The sequence below is a fragment of the Spermophilus citellus genome (genome assembly GCF_964194105.1).
Source record: "Spermophilus citellus genome assembly, chromosome: 2".
Lineage (NCBI taxonomy): Eukaryota > Metazoa > Chordata > Mammalia > Rodentia > Sciuridae > Spermophilus > Spermophilus citellus.
In genome coordinates this window covers 205,208,230-205,231,017 of record NC_138183.1, presented here as the reverse complement: position 1 = coordinate 205,231,017, position 22,788 = coordinate 205,208,230, and the positions used below count along the sequence as shown (strand labels likewise).

The 22,788-nt window shown below is 48.9% G+C and overlaps 1 protein-coding gene across 6 annotated transcripts in view; it reads left to right on the top strand.

The window, feature by feature from the left end:
- GALNT18 (polypeptide N-acetylgalactosaminyltransferase 18) overlaps positions 1–22,788 on the top strand; it is a 335,833-nt gene that overhangs the window by 143,381 nt on the left and 169,664 nt on the right. For all 6 annotated transcript variants that reach the window (XM_081263888.1, XM_081263885.1, XM_081263884.1 and 3 more), the window contains exon 2: positions 21,266–21,458. In XM_081263888.1, the coding sequence (XP_081120014.1) occupies positions 21,266–21,458 (193 nt within the window). The remainder of the gene's footprint in view (positions 1–21,265; positions 21,459–22,788) is intronic.

The following is a 22,788-nucleotide window of genomic DNA, read 5'->3' as shown; positions in this document are numbered from 1 at the left end:
GCTTGAAACCCTTAGGCTCCTGTTAGTCCAAGATCCATGCAACAAGACTCCCAATGTCTAGCTCCATCTTTCCTCCTTCCTAACCTATCCTCAGTATACTCTCAATCAATCATGTTGGTATCATTTCAGTTATTTGATCACCCTGGATTCTTTCTGACCACAAGATTCTCCCCTTTGCTGTATCTTTTGTCCTGTGACTGGCTCCTTCTCATCTTTCAGATACTCCCTCAAATGTGCCCTTAAGCATACCCTGTGCGGATCTGAGTTTCAAGCAATACTCCTGTCAGTCTCTCTTTACTGTATCATAGTCTGTAATCACCTGAGTTCCTGGCTTACTTTACCTAATGTCTATCTCCATCAATGGAAGGTAAGTTCCATGAGGCAGAGGTGTGCCTACTGTGCCCACTGTTACAGCCTGAGCTCCTTGCCAGGTGCCTGACAGGTAATAGATGCCCAGTTAGTATAACGCATTTACTGGCTTGGCAGTGAACTTGATTTTCTCTCCCTCACCTGTGTACACATTTGGGTTTTGCAAAATCAAAACCTTACAGCCATTGTCCCTTTCAAAGAGGGTACTCAGGAGGCTGAAAGAGGTCTCACATACTGCACCCTGCACGTCTGTGCAAGTGGCCGCCTTCATTCTGAAATGAGCCTGCTGGATCCTCAGACTTTCAAAATGCTAAATATACAGTATTAATCGGATCTTGCATCTCTAGTGAATAACTCAGACACCTTTATGTTGAAATGCAGATTCACCATTGAAAGGAAAAATCTTTCATTTCAAACATTTGAATAAGACTGGGTTTGTATTTATAAAGTGAGTTATATACCAGAGCATACTCTGGGCCCAAAGTGCTTTCATTTGATTGTTCAATAAATACGTTTTCACTCAACCAAAGCTCTTGCCTCAGAATATTTTTTCACTGAGGCAGTCAAATAAGTGACAGTATCCCTATTGAGTTCTATTTAATTTTATTCAATATAATAATGCTCTGCTCATTTCAAGGGCTTTTCTGGGCCTTTGCATACCCGAGATCAGTTGAAAGTGCCTTCCTTGGGATCAGGTGGGTCATAATAGGGACAGTGATAAGAACAGGTGTGCTTAGCAAACCTAAGTGTGATACAAGGGATCATCAGGCTAGAACAGGATAGAGTAAATCAGGGGAGACGGATGGTTCTCCTGCCTCTACTTGTTGTATAATCTTTTCTAAAACACTTCTCTGAGTTTCTATTTCCTTGTATACAAAATGAGGACAGTTATGCTCCCCTGGGTTATTCAGAAAATGAAGTTGATATAATGAACATGAAAAAAATAGCAAATTATACATTTTAATCAATAGTTTTGTCACCCCATCTAGACTCAATGTGTGAGGCTGTATCTTTGCTCCACTCTCAGTATTCAGTCGGAGCCCAATCAGTACATCAAGTATATTTTTGTTATTGTTTTCTCCTTATAGCATTAAACTTGGTCATCAATTGCATAATCCAGAATAGCTGCTAGCAGTTTAGTGAGTTCTCTGCCACCCTCCCTCTCTCTGAAGATATCCATCTTGGGTTGACTTGGGTTTGTTTCACTAGGAGTAGAAAAAAGCAGCTTATACGTCACATCAGAGAGTGAGGAAGAGATGGCCCCTAGTGTGCCCCCTCCCCATGTGACCCCTCTTGCCCTTCCAGCCCTGAGCCGTATATCTAACAGCCAGTCACTGGCACCAGGCCCTGCAAACCCCTCCCTCTGCCCTAGCCTGGCCGTGCAGAGAAGTGGGAAATATGGCCCGCGTCCAGACAGCCCAGCCCTGTCCTACAGCCGTAATTGGTTGCTATCAGCTGTTCCTAGCATGCGATAGATCACCCATTCTTTCCTGGCTGCACACTTCAAAGAAATCTACTCATCTTGTAAGCAAACTCTAAATAAAGCACAAATTGCTTCTTGCAAGTGGCTTTCTGCTGAGGCCACCGTGGCTTTCCTAATGGCTTGACCATGTCCCTTCACTATGAGGCCATCTCTTTGATAGGTCCTTTGTAGTCCAGGGCAATTCTACTACTGATGAAAAGGGCCAGGCTACAGAGCTGTTTTCTTTGTCAAACAGACATCTAGTCAGAGCCAGAGCAGGACAGGAACCCGAGGACCAGTGGGCCTGCTGGTCAGAGGTTGCCATATAAGGACTCCAGAGTTCTCAGATCCTGCCTGCCTAATTTTCCAGCTGGGTGTCCCCACATAAGATTTTGAGCTTCTCCAAGATTCAGTTTCCTTTAGAAGTCTGTACGCTGGAAACTTGGTCCTCGTGAAGCACTGCTGAGAAGTGGGACCTCTGGGAGGTGAGTGGATCACAAGGGCTCTGCCCGTATGAACGTGTAATCTGTGGATTAATGGGTTAGTGTGTTCTGGAGAGAGGTGGGGAGTTCACACAAGAGTAGGTCTGTGATAAAAGCCCCTTCACCATCTTCCATGAGCCCCCTTGCCATAGGATGCCCTGTGCTGCCTCAGGACTCTGCAGAGTCTCTACCAGCAAGGAAGCCCTCCCCAGATGCCAGGGCCATAATCTGGAACCTCTTGGCCTCCAGAACTAGGAGCTAAATATGCTTCTGTTCTTTGTAAATTACCCAGTCTGTGGTGTTGAGCTGTAGCAACAGAAAAAGAACAAAAACACAACAGGGTGCCAGGGCTCTCATAGTGTGTGCTGAGCCCTGTTCGGTAGCCCCTGTTGATATCTCAGTTGGCATCTGCAGATCTGATCAGCACCATCTAGGCAGCCAGTTCTGGTCTCTGCAATATGGTGGAGCCAGTTGGCCAAACATAATCCCTGCCTGAGAGAGTTCCCAGCCTATGTGAGGAGCCCCAACCTGGGCCTCGTGGGTCCAACTGAACACAAGCCATAGGTCAATCAGGACCATTGTATGGGAGAGTTTAGAGAAGGAGCAAATCGGGGGTGATAGGACCAGGGAACATGCTCCAGAGGACAGGAAGCTTCAGCTGAGCTCTGCTTCATCCTGCTCTCAGACCTGTACTGAGCCCCATGAAAGTCCCCATCATGACAACAAATTTGAGGTGGACTTCCCCTGGGAGCATTCTTCCTTGCACTGCTGTTGGACTCTGCTGATTTCCAGCCAAGCTGTGCATGCACCTGTGATTCCTTTGGTCCTCTGAAGAACAGGACCCCCAGGTGCCACTGAGGAAGGGACTTCCTGTGCCAGCACGGCTGTCACATTGGCTCTGCTGCAGGGCAATCAGATAGGCCACTTTTGTATCAACAAAGGGGCAGGATGTCCTGACATGAACACAGCCAAAAACACTTGTGGAAGACAGAGAGTACTTATTATGTCCATTTCATAGAAGAAGAGACTGTAGCTTTGAAAGGTTAGGTGTGCAAAAGTGGCCAAGCATGTGGCTAGTACAGGGACCTGGCTGCTCAGCCCATGGTCCTTCTCTGTACTGTGCAGCCACCGGTCCACACGGGAACAGGGATCTTGGCATTAATACTGCTCCCTAACATTCACTGGGGGGTTAATAGGCACTGCTAAGCCCTTTGCACGAAGCATTCCATTACTTCCCCAACACCTAGGAGGTAGGTGTTCTTTTTATCCTCTTTCTCTGGCCAAATAAGCAAGATGCTGACAGATTCAGGAATGTGCAGCTTGTAAATGGCATAACCTGTGGTCTAACCCTGTTTAGTTAAATTCTCAGCCCATGCTCTGGACCGCTTTGCTGGACTTCCACATGATGTGGACTTGTGGACTCTAATAATAATTGGTTGATGGTTGGTGTCCAAGGGCTCTGAGGAGTTGGGGGACCTGGTGACTCAGACATGCATGTCTCTGGCCATGTTGCTGCCAGTTTTCTGATGCCCCTGCCTCGGAAGGGCCTTTCTGGAAAAGCCTGAGCCACTGAGGAAAGAGAGAGCTGTGGACACATACAGGGAGGCCTGCCGGTCGCCATGAATCAGAGTTGCTTATTATGAGAGGAAGGTTGTCAGAGTGGATCCCGTGCCTTTCATCTGCTCCCTCTGTGAAGTCCCTGCACAGTTTGGCACCATGGCTTGAGGCCTTCGTTAGTTCAGCCCCGTTTGAGGCCTTCACAAAGGCAAGAAAGCAGACTGGCTCCTTTGTGTTGAGAGCAATGCAGACAGCTTTTCTTGGCTACCACGGCCTCAAAAAAATATCTTAAGTTAGCTCATTCACAGTGACATAGTTACAGAGGGATGCTGTGTTCTGCTGACCTCGTCTCAAGAGGCAGCAGTTGTATCCAGCATACTCTCCCATCCAGCCCTGGGTGCAGCTGTCTGACCATCTGTCCATCTGACCATCCATCTCCCCAGCCAGCCAGGTCTGTGCAATGGTGCCACAGTAATAATATACACATCTACCCACTCATTTTGCACTGCACTGTGAGGTTGCCGAAGACAGGGAGCCTGTTGGACTCAACCCTGTCTCCCTCAAGGGTTTATACCTTTTCTCCATCACTAGTGCCTTCAGAATCTATGACAGCCCACCAGGAATAGCTGACCACTCAGCCAGCAATTTTTTTTTTGTACCAGGGGTTGAACTCAGGGGCACTCCACCACTGAGCCACATCCCAGCCCTATTTTGTATTTTATTTAGAGACAGGGTCTTCCTGAGTTGCTTAGTGCCTTACTGTTGCTAAGGTTGGCTTTGAACTCATGTCATGATCCTCATGCCTCACCACCCCCTACACTGAGCCACTGGAATTATAGTCATGAGCCACTGTGCCCAGCCAGGAATTCTTGAAGTGGTGAGGAGTCACCAGGATTTCTGGGGTCCTCCTTTAAACATCAGGCCTAAAAAAGTCTTGCTTACAGGTGACTCAGGAAAGTGGGGCTCAATGAAAGCCCCTGGGGTCCTCCATCCCACAGTCTGCCCCGGATTTCCCTCCTCAGTCACATTCTACAGTCCCAGCCCCCACTATCCTTACAGCAGACCAGGCTAGAAGTTTTTGGTTTTTTTTTTAAATCTGTTTATTCAAGTGTGATCTGGGAAACACCTGTCAGAAACACCAGAGGATTTGTGGTCTAGTGAAAAAGACTCTGAATATTAAAACAATTCTTGTCTGTTTGTAAGAACCGTGTGGTGGGCAGAAAGGAGGAGAGCACTCAAGCTGGAGCCTGGGGACCACTGCAGCCCAGCTCCTGCAAGGGCTTCTGGGTCTGCACCTGAAGATAGCCAAGAGCCCTCCATGAGTTGCTATTGGGAAGAGGGGCCTTTGATGAGCAGGCAGGAAAGATAAAACATGATGATGCTCAGATGAGGAAAATAGACTTTGCAGTTGTAAGTTATTAAACTTCCTAAAGGCTGTTGGAAAGAGGATAATGATAACATATTACTACATCTGAGAGAAGGCAAAGTATTTTTTCCAGTATAACAGTTATGATACATAAAGAGATTACAGTATTTGTTCAGGGGATGAGATGTTAAGGGTTGCTTTGTTCTTTGAGATTTGAGGTATTGCCAATGGATGCAAAGTCCTACTGATTAGAAAGGAACTAATTTCTAAGAGCTGTGGAGATGGAAAATCTTGGTTGGTCTCTATTTTTAACAAACCTGCCAGGTGGATTCTTGAAAACAAATACACACACACACACACACACTCACACATACACCCCACACACACATGGAGGTTTGGGAGCCATTGCCCTCAACCCAGTGGTTCTGAATCTTGTCTGCAAATTAAAATCACCTGGGGAGATAAATGAAAAACAGAGGCTGCATCTCACCTCCAGAGATTTTGATGCAGTTGGTCTGGGTGTCGGGGGTTGGGCATCAGTGTTTGGTTTTCAATTTGACTTTGATGTGTAGCCAGTGTTGGGAACTCTGGTTGAGCTGTAGCTCAGGGATGGTGCTGTAGGTGCCCTGCATGTGCAGGTGTGTGTGTGTGTGTGTGTGTGTGTGTGTGTGTGTGTGTGTGTGTGTGAGTGTGTCTCCTGGGAATTTAGGACTGGGTCCTGGGCTCGTCCTACCAACCAGGTGATTATCTTTGCTGTGAGTCCATCTGGCATCACAATGGCCCGGTGGCTTTTGCTGTGTTCACAGGATCTCGATGACAGATGGGAGAATAGCCTGGGTTTCATTGCCTCTCCTCTCTGGCTCTGGAAAGGAATAGGGGTTGGTGGGGGGGGGGCAGGGGAGGCAGCAGCTATAGCCAGAACCCACCATTTTGAAAGGAGTTCTGCTCCTGGGTCCCTGGGGGGCTCCATGATGTAGAGATTGCTGAAGAGCCATGAACCCTGACTCTTGATATGACTTCCACATGTCAGTGTGGAGAAGCAACAGAGCCATCCCTCCTGCCATGGGCACACACAGTGTGCATATTCAGCAGGCACACCCAGGGATGCCAGTCTTCTGACCATCCAGAGCTTCCAGTCTCCTGCGCCCCAGCTAGAAGATGCTCTCCTCCAAACACACTGCCTATATTCAGAGATGATCAATTTATTTCCCATCTTTTATTAATCAAAGACACATGTAGCTGTTAAGCAGAGCTTCTAACTTCACTAGGCAAAAAGCTTTTCAACTCTGAGTCTACTAGAAATCTCACCCAAAGCCCAGGAACTGAGTTCTTCTGTTGATCTTTTGGACTTTTTGGAAACAGCTTGAAGACCCCCAGGATACCCAGGGCTTACCATGTGTTTTGTCTGTCCCTCCTTCTGCCCAGCTTTGCCTCTGTGTCACCTGTACAAGGCTCTTACCTTTCTGAGAGATGCATGACTTGGCTTCTCTTTCCTAGGGAATGAGACAGAAAGACTCACTAGTTTTGGGGGTTGAAGCCATTTTATTTAACTGCAGACCCTTTCTCGGAAGGATTTCTTCTGCAAAATCCTATATGTAGACAGATTAAATTAGAGCCCCTCTAGTAAGCAGAGAAGACTTGGGAACCCTTGCCCTCAACCCAGTGGTTCTGAATCTTATTTGCAAATTAGAATCATCTGGAGAGATAAATAAATATTGCAAAATACCTGAGTTACAAAGAGAAAATGCTTATTTAGGCTCACAGTTATGGAGGTGCCAGTCCATGGGCAAGTGGCACATTGCTCTGGGCCTGTGGTGAGGTGCTACATCATGGTGGAAGCATGTGGCAGAGCAAAGCTGCTCACCTGTGGCCAGGAAGCAAAAGAGAAGAGAAGGAAGGGGCAGAGGTCCCCAAATCCCCTTCAAGAGCACAACTTCCGTGACCTCAGGACCCCACAAGGCCCCACTTCCTACAGGTCCACAGTTCTTCCCAGCAACACCCCCTTGAGGACCAAGCCTTTGACATGTGGGTCTTTGGGGGACATTGGACATCCAGAGCACAGCAGGGGGCCTCCCTGTTTGCCAGCCCCAGGCTGCAGGTTGCAACAGACCAGCCTGGCAGGAAGGGCACCGTCTGCCCACTCAACACTGGATACAGTGGTCCTCACACTGTGGCACTAGGCCCCGCCCATGGCTGCCCAGGCACCTCCCCCCCCAACCTCATGGGGAACAGGGCTGAGGCTCGGAGAGCAGACCTTCCTTGGGTGTCTCTAGTGACTCACCCCAGGGGAGCAGCAGGCTCTGGATTCTCTCCACCCTCTTCAGGAGGATGGAAGAGCTGCCCTGGGTTCTAAGTTCCTCTGTGCCAGACACAGTGGAGAGGTGAGGAGGTGGGGAGCTACTTGCTCCCCACCCCCAATGACTTTCCAGGTTCACTCCTAACTCCACCCCAGCTCCCGGCACAGGACCTCCACCAGCAGCAATAATAACAGTAGCAACCACCAGTGCATATGTGTATATTCGATACCAAGGGCACTATTGTTAGCTTATTCACTTCTCACAATAACCCCACAAAGGAGCAGTCTTTGTGATTATTCCCAAGTTTCCATATTAGAAAATGGGCACAGAGAAGTTAGTGACTCATGCCAAGTCACACAATGAGGGAGTGATGAAGCCAAGTTCTAGACTCAGGCAGTGTGTGTCAGGGGTCTTTGGCTTCACTCTCAGGGCAGGATGTGTCTGCACAGCTGCATCTTGATGCTTCTTGGTTGAATAAATGAATTTCATTTTATTTCTAATTCCAAATTCATGGAGTTTAATTTTTGCCTGTCTGAGGGAACCCAGGAAAGATAGAGCAAGTCAATGTGTCTTCTTCCACATGCTGGGGTCACCAGTGAGTTACTATCTGAGTCACCAATACAGAGGAAAGGACAAGAGACCGGGTCTGTGTCTCCATCCTGAAGAGAAGATGTTAATGGCCTGTGAAAGGCTGTGCATCAGAGCGCCCTCCCGTCCACCAACCCCATGACACAATGTAGAGGAAGAGCTTCTGGTCTGTAGGGTCTCTGAGCAGAGCCCTCATCCTCAGAGTTGAGCCTGAAAGACCTCAGGCCTCGCTAGAAGGCTGGCTTGCCCTCTTGTGATTTCTTTCCAGGCTTTCTATGTGCACTTTGAAAATACATTTGTAGAGCAAGTACTCATGATTATGACCGGAAATCCAGACGCTGGATAATCCCGAGAGCCATTGAGGTAGGCTGGTCCGACCTTGTGCATGAGGTATCAGTGTGGATGCTTTTCAAAGCCCATGGTTGACAGAGATAGATAAGCATGGGGCCCTATTCACTGCGTCCTGGACATGCAGAGTTTCTTTGTCCAAAACCTTAGCTTATTTTGTCTGCCAGTGGCCGTGCCTGCCTCTTTCCTCTGCCTCAGGTGCCCATGCTACACGAGTACGACCGGGTTGGTAAATTAAGAGTCTGCCAGATGGGAAGGACTAATTTTCCCCCTTTCAAACATCGTAGGCATGATGGGGTTGCACATGTTGGGTTGGACACACGCTGCATCCCTAACAGAGCACGGAGACATCACAAAGGTCTCACATCTTTCATGTGATAAATATTTCCACCGTCATGCTCGAGAAATGAATTTTGTTTGAAAATGGCCTATTTCCTTTGATGCTTTCTTTGACGTGGATTCAAAGCCTTTCCTGATCCTGCTGGGGCCCGGGGTTGGGAGAGCCTGTTTGTTAACTTTTTCGAAGGACAAATCCACTTCTCTGTGCTGCAGTACAGCCATGGCCACCGGGGCTGGGAGATTTATGACTGAGGCTGTAATGAAAAGCTGCCCCGTGATCGACAGCTGCTGGGAGTGTGGCGCTTGGCCTGGGGACCGCCCCAGCCAAGATGGCACACATGACCCAGGGGCGTGTTGGCAGACCCCAGGCTCACCGGGCCCTGACTCATATTTGTCCTTCTCTGCTGTAAATTGCACTTAAAGATTCAGATATGGTTTATTTAACCAGAGTGGAGCTCCATAATATTTCTTCCTGCAAGTTTGTTTTTACAAGTGTTCGTCTCTGGTCTTTGAAATGGCATATTTTTAATGATCTTGCTGCATGCAGTGAGCAGCCCCCTGGGACTTGAAGAATATGTTCTCAGGACAAGTCTTTGTAGGCTGCTGTAGGCTTCTGTGAGATGTGTGTGTGTGTGTGTGTGTGTGTGCATGCGCGTGCGCGCGCGCGCGTGCACATGCGCACACCATATGTGAGGATATGGCCAGTGAGAACTGGATGGAATGGACCCTCTGTTCTCCTCTGGGGGCCTGGGTTAATACCCCCAGGGTCTTGTGGGGGTGAGGAAATACCTCCCATTGTAGAACACCACCTGCCTCCCTACCAGCCTGGCACACAGGTTGCAGAAGCCTTCCATAGACACAGGCCCTGGGACTGGTATGAGGTCTCTGAAGGAGAAAGTTTGTCGGTTTTCCCAGGGCCCAGGCTGGAGTGTGGCTGTCTCAGAAGAACTGCACATATGGGCGTACCCTTTGAGCACAAGTAGGAGCCACTTCATAGGAGCCCTCGTGGGTGCTGGAGGGAACAAAGCACTAGGGCAGCCGTCTGATGCCTGCCAATGCTTGGGAACCATGCCCTACGGCAAGTTGCTGCCCTTTCAGACCAGAAGGAAGATGCTGGAAACAGGCAGGCTTCCCAGGAGAGGCTTCTGAGACAGGAGAGTGAAGAGCAGAGTTCTATTACAGAGGAAAGGTACACGGGATTTTTGCAGCTTAATGCAGGCTGTAGGATTCTCAAAGCAAGGAGGACCCTGTGGCACCTTGCAGACCTTTGCAGGGAATAAGAGCTGCTGGAGGGTCTGACACTGGTCTGGACTGCAGGCTGCCCGACTGCCAAGGGCCACATTTCTTTCCCCAGTCGTGGCCCGCTGCTGTTGCAACAGGAGAAGCGAGGCACTCGAACATCAACAGGGTCAGTACAACGAGTTTCTTCCAGGAAATTGGCATGGGGCAACATTGTGTTTTATGTGCGAACAGTGAGGTGTATATTTAGAAGTCTGGGTGCTCAGCCACAGGCTGCCAGCTCTCAGGGGAGGGGAAATGATGGTGTGTGCTTCCGAGTTCATTATATCTCCTAGGCAGAATTCAAGGTTTAAAGGGTTGCTTTAAAGTAGCAAGTAATGGTGCATATAAATCCTGGTTCCTAAGATATGTACATTTGTCACTCCCTAAAATGAGTTTTTCACATGTACTTTATATGGTTGGCTTGAAGTGTAAAACTTGGACCCTTTAATGGCAGCTTTCATTCTGCATAATTTCTAATCAAGTCATTTCCATTTTTCTGTGATGTGTGTACACGATGAGTTCTGGCTGCACCAGCCACCTCAGTGGTGAGCCGGCCACTCCTGGGCCCATAATCACCCTGTGCAGGCTCGGAAGGGCACTATAGTGCCAGCCCTGTGTGACTCGGTGTGGATGTGTCCCTGAGAGGAGCCATTGTGGAATATTCATGGTGAGCTCGCAGAGCCAGATATCTTCCTCTTCCTCACCTGCCATGTCAGTCCAGACTCAAGTGACTGCACTTCTCCTGTGCCACCCTGCCCACGGCCTATGACTTGTTCTCTAGTTCCTTGCTAGGACTTGCCACTCTTCCAGAATCTTAGCACCCTGACTGGGGCTGCGCCCCTCCCAAATCCTGGCAGGCCCCTCCAAGAGCGCAGGGCCTGATTCCACTCCTGTCCTGGCTGCTCTTCTTAGTGATTTGGACTTACATTATTATGACTGCCTTTTATCCTTCCCAAGCGGGGCTGACCTAGGTCCCGCTCTTGGCCAGTCAGATGGACTAAGGTTGAGTGGCATGAAGCTGATGCCAGGAGAGTTGGAATGTGTCCTCCCTGGGATGGAGCAGATGAATATTAAAGCCAGTAGGCAAGTTAGGCAAGGTGGTGCACATGCCTGTAATCCTAGAGGCTCGGGAGGCTGAGGCAGGAGGATCACAGGTTCAAAGACAGCTTCAGGAACTTAGGGAGACACTGTACCAAAAATAAATAAATATATATATATATATATATATATATATATATATATATAGAGAGAGAGAGAGAGAGAGAGAGAGAGAGAGAGAGAGAGAGAGACCGACCGACCAGCTAGCAGGCAGATCCTAGTTCATGATATCATGGAGTTACATGGGTCAGGCACTGTTCAGGGTGCTTTACCCACATTCCCTCCTGTATTCCTCACTAACTCTACTTGGTAGGTGTTGTTACAAGTGAGGAAATAAATCCTGAGCTTTGAAGCCTCGACCCTCTAGTAAAGGACGCAGTGAAATCTGAGTCTGTGCCATTACTACAGGGGCCCAATCTGACCTGCTGCCTGCTTTATAGTTGTGGCTTTCTTGGGACACAGCCACACTCATTCATGGACACATTATCTATGGCTGCTTTGAGTAGTTGTGATAGAGAGCATCTGACCTGCAAACCTAAATACTTACAACTGGTCTTGGAGAGAAAAACATGTGCCACCCCTTGCCTCACACTGGACTGTCTGGCATGGCTTCCTTGGTACTGAATGCACCTGCCAATGTGCATTTTTCTCAGTTGTGGTCCATAGTTTTCATTGGATTTTCAGGGTCGGGAACATCCCACCCCTCCCCCAACAGCAACAAAAACAGCAACAGCAAACAGAACCTCAGCTGCAGAACATTAGCTGTGGGGAGTTTTGAAAAACTAGACCTGGGTGGCCATATGCCAGAGCACAGCAGTGGGAGGCGGAGCCCAGGTCTGGAGCCCTTGGAAGCTGGAATGCTTCTGCTGTGGGGAGGAAACAGAGGCAGGACAGTGGTTGCCACAGTTTTTTCCTGGCACTAAGTCTCTCTTTCGTTTCTTAACTAGTGCTCAGGGATGCAGGGCCAAGGTGGCTTCAAGGTCAGTGAGGGGTGGAGGGGGTGAGGCCCCTCCACAGCTCCTGGCTGCCTGCTGCCTGGGGTGCATCTGCTGTTTGAAGAATGTGGACAGCAGCCCTGCCTGATTGTGCTGGGCATGTTCCTGTGTGGTCTCTGTGGAGTGTGGGGTTGAGAGAGCGGCTATGCTGGCACAGGGTAGACTCTCAACAAATGTCAGCTATTGTTACTTTGCCTCACTACAACCCTGAGGGTAAAGTATTAGAATCTCCTTTATAGTCTGAAAACTTGCAATGATTGATCTCTGACTGTGGCAGCAGAATAATGTCTGCCCAAAGATGGGCATGGCCTCATCCTGGAACCTATGTGCTTCCTTACATGGAAAAGGGAAATTCAGGCTGCCTCTACAGCCAAGGTTGTCAATCAGCTGGCCTTAAAATTGGGGGAGTGGCCTGGGTTAACCATGTGAGCCTAAACAGTGACTATAGAGGCCAGGGCCTGAGGGCAAGAGGGAGGTAGAGGGGGTCAGAGAGCTGTGGTAGGGAGGGACTCCACCCACTGTAGTCATGAAGATGAGGAAGGGCCTTGAGCCAGAACTCAGCAGCCTTTAGAAGCTGGAAAAGACCAGAAAGAGACTGTGACACCTTTGTTTTAGCCCATTGAGACTCCAGTCACCTGCTTATTTGCAGAACTGTAAGATAATACATTTGTGTTCTCTTAGGCCGCTGAGTTTGTGGTCATTGGTTATAGCAGCTATGAAACACTACTGTACTCACTGAGGGCTTGCTAAGCCCTTTGACAGCATCTGTGGTCACACTTGCCCTTTGCCACATGCTTAGGGATGAATATTTTGCTTTCTGTTCAACCAATGGGCAAGCCGAGGTTTAGAGAGATTCAAGTGCTCGATGAAGGTCACACGGACAGTCCAGGGCAGAGCTGACCCTGGAGCACCTCTGCCTGGTGGACTGAGCCCTTTGTAAAATCCACTGCTGGCGTGACTGGCGGGGGCTGCTTTCCTGCCTGTACACTGTCCTTTCTTGGGAGGAGATGCCCTAAGGGATCTTCTTTTCTTGCCCTCTGCAGGAACTGGTGACTTCTCTTCCAGATCCCTGTGCACCAAGAGTAAAGTCCTTGTGCAGAGGGAGCTGTCGGGGTTCCTTCCCTCTGATTCCTTCCAAGCTCTTCCCTGTCTGATTCTACTTCTTCATTTTAGCAGCTCTGAGGCCTCCAGGAAGAAAGAGCCTAATCATGAGCACCACCAGCAGAGGCCCTGCAGTTCCTGCTCTGATGCAACTCCAGAGCCAAGAAGAGGGCTAATTATCACAGTAGCTCACACTTGATAGAGCTCTGAACACCTCAAAGGGTGTTTAATGAATTCTGGGAATTTTCCCTTGGAAGCCCAATAAGAAAAGTACCACTATATTGTGCTAAAGTCCCCCGATGCCCCCCAGGTGAAGCTCAAACACAGGCTCCATTTTACAGAAGCAGACGTTGGGGCAGATTTGCCCAGCACTGGAGGACAGAGTCTGCCGAGCTTCTGGCCTCCCAGGCTGCCTGCTTTCCACACCTCTCAGTCCCTCCCTTTGGCTGGGATCAGTCATCAAAGCTGGGATTTGGACCTCAAAGCTGGGCGTTGGAAGATGAAGGAGGGAGACAGTGTCCCTGGCCATGGCATGGAAAGAAGTGGGCACAGCAGATGGAAGCCCCAGGTGGGGCCTGGATGGCGCCACCTGGATGGTGCTTCCTGGCTCTTCCAGGTGTCACCCCTCCCTGTGTAGTGGTGTGAACCCCGCCCTCATTAGCAGTGCTAAGAGGAACTGCAAATAGCATAGTCTTCTTCAGAGAAGCCAGACATCAAGCTCTTTAGTGGGAATAATGGAGACTTCTCAGCAGCAGGAAGTCAGCAGGCAGTTTACTGAGAGAGCTGAAAATGTATGTTTCTGGACATTGAATCAGCCCTTTCTTTTTAACTCTCAAATAAAGCATGCACCAAGGCATCTCAAGAGTTGAAGCAAAGTTTTCTAAAAGTCGATGAATTGGATGTTTAAAATGGTGATATTATGGTATGTAAATTATACCCAATAGAGCTGTTTTGAAAGCAGGAGAGGGAGGAAAGGAAATCCTGTGCGCAGAATTCTAGCTGGGACACTCAGCATCACCTGGAACCCCCTTATTGGATGTTGAACATTCATCTTTCCTAAATCTGACTTCACAGTCAACCCCATAACTCCCCGGAAGTCTGTTCCCATTTCACAAGGGGAAAAAAACGGAGGCTTGAAGGGGCCAGAAAGAATGACTAGCAGGTGCAGGAGTGAGAAGAAAAGGGTCCCCAGGACAGTCTGAGAAGGGGACCAGGAGTCAGAATCATCAGTCTGTCACCTGAATGAACCTCAAACACAGGGCCCAAGTGCCCTGCATGGGTAGCTGCGTGGGACTTGGGCTGCCTGTGTGTTTCTCCCACCTTCATCCACTGGGCTACAGATCCCATCACCAAACACCCAAAGCTTTGGCTCTGAGCACCGCCTGAGGGCAGAGCAGAAATAGCAGTGGCTGCAGGACTGGCTTCAGGGTAGGAGCTGGGTCCCCTCCCCACCCACCCTCAAAGCCTTCTTAGCTGTCCCCTCTGCCAGGGAGAGGGTCATATGGTAAACCAAATTAAAATGGTAAGAAACAAGAAGGCTCCATCAGTTTCCTAAGAAAACAACCTAACAGGAATCCAAATTGAGGGACTAGAAGTAGAGATGTGGCTTCTGCTTCCACCTGGGCGGTAGGCTGGCGTTGGTCGTGTGGGCTCTGTCCTATGTGTGCCTTTGTCTGCCTTCTCAGAAAGGCTTGAGTGGTCCTGCTGCCCAACCTACAGGTGGGAGCCCCAAACCGCTTTGACTTCCAGGAGCAACTGTGCAACAGGACTCCTACCATTGCCTTATCCTACAGTCCAAGGAACAGAGACGGGAGCTGGGTTCTTATTCAGGAAGAGGTCTGGGCTGCAGACTCTCCTGAAACTCCCCTGCAAAAACACCAGCACCTCTGAGTTCCCACCTGTAGCCACAGCAAGAGCTGGCAAAGCTCAGCTCCAGATGACGGGGATCTCCAGGGAAGACAGCAGGCAGGCTGGGACAGGGCGGAGCAGGATTGCAATGTCTGTTTCACTCTAGAGCCCATCTTTCCATCTCTCCTGGGATCTCAGAACCACCAAGACCTTGGAGCAAAAGTCAGTGGGCGGGGCCAGCCCTCTGTTCGAGCTGCCCACCAAGCAGCTGCCCCTCGTGCAGGTGTTCTTCCTACTTTCTTCAGGAGCTGTCAGAGCCTTGGCAGGGTGTCCAGATGTGCTCCTCTTGGCTGGCTGATTAGCCCGTGACAAGACTGGAAGCTGCAGCTTTTGTTGCATTAAGCTTTGCTGGGTCTTCCCCGCCCCACTTCTTTCCTGTCTCTGTGAATTAGCATGGAGCCTGTCGGGATGTATCTGTAATGTTCTACTCTCATTATCGGTCTGTGTGTCAGGCTCGGTGGGCAGATCTCTGAGATCATATGGTGGCATTTCCCCGATGCACTATGTGAGCCTTGGTAGAACTTTCTGGAAAACAGGTCATGCACAATGAGGGCGAGGCATTACCAAGGGGCAGCAGATGGGCTGAGAGAGTGTGTCTCTAGAAACTTCTTGTTCTGTTCACAGGGGCCAGCCCAGGAAAGGCTTGAGCAAGTGATAGTCAAAATGTATTTGACAAGCAACCTCAGGGTGCAGGCTCTAACCCATCTAGGAATGCTGAACACACAGAGCAGAGGCCTTGTACTTCTGGTTGGGTCTGGCATATGCCTTTTTAAAAAATTTGTCCTAATTAGTTATACATGAAAGTAGAATGCATTTTGACACATCATACATCAATGGAGTATAACTTCTCATTCATCTGGTTGTACATGATGCAGAGTTACACAGGTCGTGTAATCATATATGCACATAGGGTAATAGTGTCCCATTCATTCTACTATCATTCCTACCCCCACACCCCCTTCTCTCCCTTCACTCTCCTCTGTTTAGTCCAAAATACCTCTATTCTCCCCACTCCCTTATTGTGAATTAGCGTCTGCATATTAGAGAAAACATTTCACCTTTAGTTCTTTGGGATTGGCTTATTTCACTTAGCATAATATTCTCCAGCTCCATCTATTTACCCAGCATATGGCATATACCTTTTAGTTACTGGCTGGTTAAAGAAACCTCTGAGGAAGGGCCTGCACAGCTGGAGAAGCAGGGAGCAACTGAAGGGCTGGGGTGGCCCTGTTTATTGCTGCTCTGAAGGTATGTCTACAATTTAGCATCGGGTACACACCAGCACAGGCCAACTGAGGCGCTTCCCGGAACCTGAGATTTCTTCACTCCTCAAGTGGGTTTTCCTCTCCCAAGTGTGTCTTGGCCTATCACATGTGGGTAGGTCAGTGGTCAGGCTGGTATAGGCTCAACCATAAGCCATTAATGTTTTTGATCTGCAGCATCTTCTTACCAATATGGGAATGGTTAGACCTCCATCCCAGGGGAGGCAGGGAGTTCTGGCCTCAGTGCCTGGCAGGGGCAATGCAGTGGGTTGGGGTGTGCTGTACCAGGGCATCAGCTCCCAGGGCAAAGGTTTTGCAGTAGATTCCCAAGATCAGCCTGTGGTCAGACCTCAAATAATGCATTTGGCCACTTGAGACCGTGCCTTTGGCGATGTTGCCACGTTGGACGTGGGGATGCAGTTTGGAGGTTTATAAACTATTTTCAGATGATATGGCTAATTCCACACCTTTTGGTTTTACCCTCTTCGTTGTGGTGTTCTTCCTTCCTCCATCCACTGTGTCCCAGGCCTGATTAGACCCAGGTGGCTCTGATTGTGTTTCCTGAGTTGCAGACCTGCCCAGCATTTCTCTATGGACCCTGAGCCCCACAGCATGCTCTTTCCTGCTATGGAATCTTCGTTTCTTGACTCTGGCTTTGGAGCCCTCAATCCCTGGAGACATGCTTCTTTCTAGTTACCCCATCTGTTCGTTGTTTGATCAGATATGCCCAGGTGGGTGTGAACCCCAGCAGGGACCCCAGCTCATGTCTATTCCTAGGAGCAGTCTTGTCCCTGGGTGAGACATCCAGGATCTGGCCACCACAAAAGAAATCTAGACACCCTGGACACCTTCATAGCACCAGCCCAGGCACTTTTCTGGGGGCTCTTTGCCTATATCTTTACTGTGTCCCTGTGCTGGATGAGCACATAGATCTGCTTTCTTACTGGAGAAGGGAGTTGGCCCTGGGACTGGTTAAGGCTGCTTTTCTATGGATGTAGAGACCCTTCATCTGGTCATCTGTGTTTTTTAGAGCCGAAAACCTCAGGACAGGGCATCTTCCCATCTGACCTAAGGTGGTGTTGATGGGAGAGTACCCTGCCGGGACTGTGGACATTACAGGTCCTCAGCAGCTGGCATTTATTGAGAGCTTACATGTGCCAAGCTCCTTACATAGACATATTATGTAATGATCACCAACGATCTTTGAAGGAGGTGAGATTATTATCAACCCCATTGTCCAGACGAGAAGACTGAGGCTCAGGGTGAGGTAGACCAAAACAATAAAAGAGCTGGAGTAAAGCCAGGCACAGTGGCACATGATTTTAATCTCAGTGACTCAGACCAGCAATTTAGCGAGACCCTGTTTCAAAATAAAAAATAAAAAGGGCTGGGGATGTAGCTCAGTGGTAGAGCATCCGGTACCAATCCTCGGAACTGAAAAAAAATAAAAAATAAAAACCTGGAGTATAGCCCTCAGGATTCTGAAACCATAGCTAATGTTCTTAATTAGCTCTTGGGGGGAAAAAAATGAAGTTAGCAGGGTGAGGTCTCCTTACCTAAGGGGAGACAACTGGAAGGCATAGAGCAGGGCTGGCAGGCTTTTTCTCAAAGGACCAGACAGTACCTATTTTTCGCTTTGTGGGCCCCTGGTCTGTCACACCTACTCAGCCCTCCTCACGTTCTCTAGAGCAGCCATCGATGACATGTGAGCAAATGGAAGAGACTGTGTTTTAGTAGAACTTTATTTTCAAAAATAGATGTTGGGATACAGCTAGGTTGGTACAGTTCTTGCCTTGCATGCACAAGGCCCTGGGTTCAATCGCCAGCACCACACAAAACAACAACAACAACAAAATGGTGGGTGCCGGGCAAGATGGTGCACACCTGTAATCCCAGCAGCTCGGGAGGCTGAGGCAGGAGGATTGTGAGTTCAAACCCAGCCTCAGCAAAAGCAAAGCGCTAAGCAACTCAGTGAGACTCCAAGTCTCTAAATAAAATACAAAATAAGTCTGGGGATGTGGCTCAGTGGGTGAGTGCCCCTTGAGTTCAATCTCTGGAACCATTAAAAAAAATAGGTGGTGGGCTATGGACCACAGGTGACATCCTTCATGCAGAGGAATAAAGGTGGAGGCGGGAAGAAGCTGGACCTCTGTTCAATGCCCATGACAAGCTCGGTGCCCTTAGAGTATTATTGGGCTTTTTCATCTTTGCATCTAATAACTAACCACTGTGGGTTACTTACTAACTAATTCATTTTAAAATGATGTATCAAGATCCTTGTAAGACCCACAGAGTATTTTAGGAATTAAAGTTAGAGTGGTAATCATATGGGCAGGGTCCTGCCCTCATGGAGTCCACACCTGTGAGGTCCACGGGGCTAAGATAGCCCTGGATAAGGAAATCACCTAGTGACTCGTGTCAAGTTTGCAGCAAGTGTACTTGCTTCCCGCTGTAGTTCCCCTAATTCCTCTTTGAGGACCCACTGGTTTCAAGTTTGCTGTCATTTGTACCCAGACTGAATCAAAAGGTAGGGACACGTGGTGCTGTAAGCCAGGATTTCAATATGTTTGTACTACATCATTATGCAACCCAGGCCTAATTGTGAATCATAATTTTTTCATTAACTGATCTCATTTTACTTGGTAATATCCATTTAGGCATTTGAGAGCAATAAAACTACATTTCTTTTAAATATTATATGATTCAGTTGGTTCACTGATTTAGAGTTTTACTACCCCCATTCCAAACGAATGAGTCATACATCTTTTTAGAGATAACAAGGACCTTCAAGATCATGCAAGCCGGTGCTTCTCATCAAGCCTGCCTCAGAGGGATGGAGACTGAGCTGGTGCACCCCGGTTCTGGGATGGAGCTGTGGGCAGACCCCCCACACGCTGGAGTCCCTCGCTTTGTCTTAGAAATGCGTGCTTGGTTTGCATTTTATTCTACAATTTACCATACTCTGATGGATCTGAGTTTCTCTTTTATATCTTTAGAAGAAATTGGTAACTGAGATGTCATTAGAGGCGATGGGGACAGTGGCAGGGCCCAAAGTTGAATCCCAACTCCTTCACTTCCTTCTTCATGAACCTGAGCAAGTGTCTTGCTCCTCTGGGCCTTGCTTACTCCATCTGTGAAATAGAGATGATCAGGGCGAGAGGGGTCTATAGGGGGGCATGCTTAGAAGAGGATCTGGCTCATGGCAAGAGCAAGCACTCAGTGTGTGTTGGCTTTTATGGTCATGTCAGGGGTCACATGTGTCCAAATTGAAGGACATGGCCCTGAGAGAAGGAGGGCTTGAGCTTCCTTATCCAGTGAGTTCAGCCGACACCTGGGAGTCCTGTTAATGTGTTGCTTTTACATCTCTCTGTCTCAAATCTCTGGCACCTGTATGCTCGTCTACTCTGAGAATCATGGCTCTAAGCCATGACAACTCCACCTTTCTAGCAATGAGGGCTTCCTACTGCTGGATCACCCATTCCACATTGGGAGGAACTGGGGTACTACAAGCTCCCTCTTTTGTTCCCAGACCTTTTTCTCTGCCAGATCCCCTCCTAGAAAAGTGACCTAGGAGGTAGTGGCAGCCTGTAACTCTGAGTGCCCTAATCTAGAAGACCTGGGGACCCTAGCTTCCTGCCTGTGTCCAGCCCATACCTTTAAGAGTGCTATGTACTTATTGGCTCCAGACAGACAGCTGAGGAAATGGACATCAGCAGGGATCCTGCACTAGCGTCTTCTGTTCCTGACCAGCTTCTGCCTTCCTGGGTCTCTGTCCCATTCCCGGCCTCTGGCTCATCTCTTACTTACCTCTGTATCTATAGCACAGAGCAAGTTTCTTGAAGTGGGCCGGACATCTCTGACTAGTTTCTCTGACTTCAGGCCTTAACTGATCCCTGTCCTGGAGAACTAATGTGCAAGTCCCAGTCTACCACATGTCTGGCAAGGCCTGTTGTCCCCTTCCCCATAAAAAAAAAAAAAAAAGAAAAAGAAAAAACAGTTTAAGTGACCTTCCCTTGCTATAGTAGCCCTAGTTACCATGGATTGTACACTCCTTCCAAGGCATGTGCTGGTCTAATACTTTGTGTATGTTCTTTAATGTGACCCTCCCAGGTCTAGGGGGTTAATGTGTTCTCTGTGTCACAGGACGGGAGTTCCACTTAGGCAGGCTGAGTGGTGTGGTGGTTCCATAGCCAGCGTGTGGTGGAGCGGGATTTGAATCCATCAGTGTGTAAATCCAAAGCTCCTGCTCTTCCAGCTGGTGACGCCCCCTTCCATGTTCTTGGGCATGACCCAGTGTGGGGCTGCCACCACAACGTCCAGGGGTCCAGTGAGCAGGGCGAAGCAGGCTGAGGATGGCTTGGCTGTCACGTGGTTGGAGTGATCACAGCCAGCTCAATGGCACACAGAGGAACCAGCCAGCTCTCAGCATGACCAGACAGGGCAGAGGAGAAGACCCCAGCTTGAGTCCTGGAATAGGAAGGGTTGCGGTGGAAGGTGTGCAAGCTGAGGAAAGAGAAGCAGAAGCCCATGCTGGAACCATGGGGCATCAGGCTCACATCCCCCAGCCCACAGGCAGATTCCACCAGATGTATTTCTACATCCCTATGTCTCGTGGTTGTTAGATGCATGAAGGGATGTATTCGTGGATGAATGGATCATTGGGAAGCATGAAAATTTCAGTCTTCCCTCACTCACCAAAGAAGGGGCTAAGATTGTTGTGACCCAAGACCATTGTGAGGAAGGGAAAGTTGTTGTCGTGGCATATGCAGGGGTACACTCTGACCACTGTCTCCTTGTCCCTTTTTCCTCCAGAGGCTCCTGCAAAGCCTGAGGAGGCAGAGGCTGAGCCCTTCACAGACTCCTCTCTGTTTGCACACTGGGGCCAGGAGCTCAGCCCCGAAGGCCGGCGCGTGGCCCTGAAGCAGTTCCAGTACTACGGCTACAACGCCTACCTTAGTGACCGCCTGCCCCTCGACCGGCCCCTGCCTGACCTCAGACCCAGTGGGTGAGCAGAGTCAGTGATGGGGCCCTTGTCAGACCCGGGAAGACGGGTCCTCACAGTGCTGGGGACAGAGTCAAGACTGGGTGTTAGACTTTGGGAGTCCCTTTGCTCCTTTTCCCCTTGGAATCTCAGCCTCTCCATCTGCTGGGCAGGGGGAGGGCTTCCTTCTATTAGGGATTGTGAGGATTAATAACCCAATTTACTCCTTAAGGGCACTAGAATCATCTGGCATTCCCGCTAATATGTCATTTTAACCCAATTAGTTGCATTTTTATGAACAAATTTTTTTTCCTGTAAATTAGTTTTTTAAAGTACATCCATCTTCCAGGGCTAACAAGTCATTACACCCGACAGGGAGTCTGTCTTGACTTCTCTCTTTGTTACACAAGGATGTTCCTTTAAGGTTCAGTTAGAATTTTTATGACTCCTAATTATTAAAAATATGGGCACGTACAGAGCTGGGAAAAATCTCATTAACTCCTGTGTGCTCCCCCATACCTTCTTTTGCCCCCTTTCTCCTTATTTAAGAGATTTTCTTCAATCTGCAAACCGTAGCTGCAAAAACTCTTCTCTGGAGTTTTTGGGAAATATCTTGCTGCTGGATTGGGAGACTGTGTTCTTTGAGGGAGAAGAATTTAATTCAGTTCCATAAACACTTAGGGAGCACCTGCTGTATGCTGTATAATTGAGTATGGTGATTCCTTGACCAGGAAGGACATGATCTTCACTTAGATATTATCCAAGAAGTCCTATTCTGTGCCAGCCCCATGTAGGCCCCAGATGGAGCAGTGGATGAAATAGTTAGAACTCTCCGCCTTCACGGAGACTGCATTTAACTTGGTTGGGAACAGATAGTAAACAAAACCAGTAAAATACCTAGCATGATCCAGTAAGTGCTATGCAGAAATTTGAAGTGGGGGAGGGTGACAGGGACCTGCTGGGATAGGAGTCTGGGTTGCAATTTTGGTTTTTAGTGGTGGTCAGAAAAAGTCTAAGATGGGAACTTTGGAGCAGAAATCAGAGGACCTGAGGAAGGCAGCCATGCAGACCCTGTCCTGGGGAGGGGTGTGCCTGGAGGAGGGACTGGCAACTTCTCCCCTGAGTTATTAGCATGCTGGGTGTGTTTGAAGGGGAGGAAGGAAGGAGGCTGGTGTGACTGGAACAAGGAGGCAGGAGTTGGAGATGAGGTCAGAGGGATGACAGGAAGCAGATCCAAAGAGCAGGGGTTCTCCATCTTGGCTGCACCTTGGCCTCACTGTGGGATCTTGAAAAACAGTCCTGATCCCAGAGCCATGTCCCAGACCAATTTAAGTGAGTTTCCAGGGTGATGCTA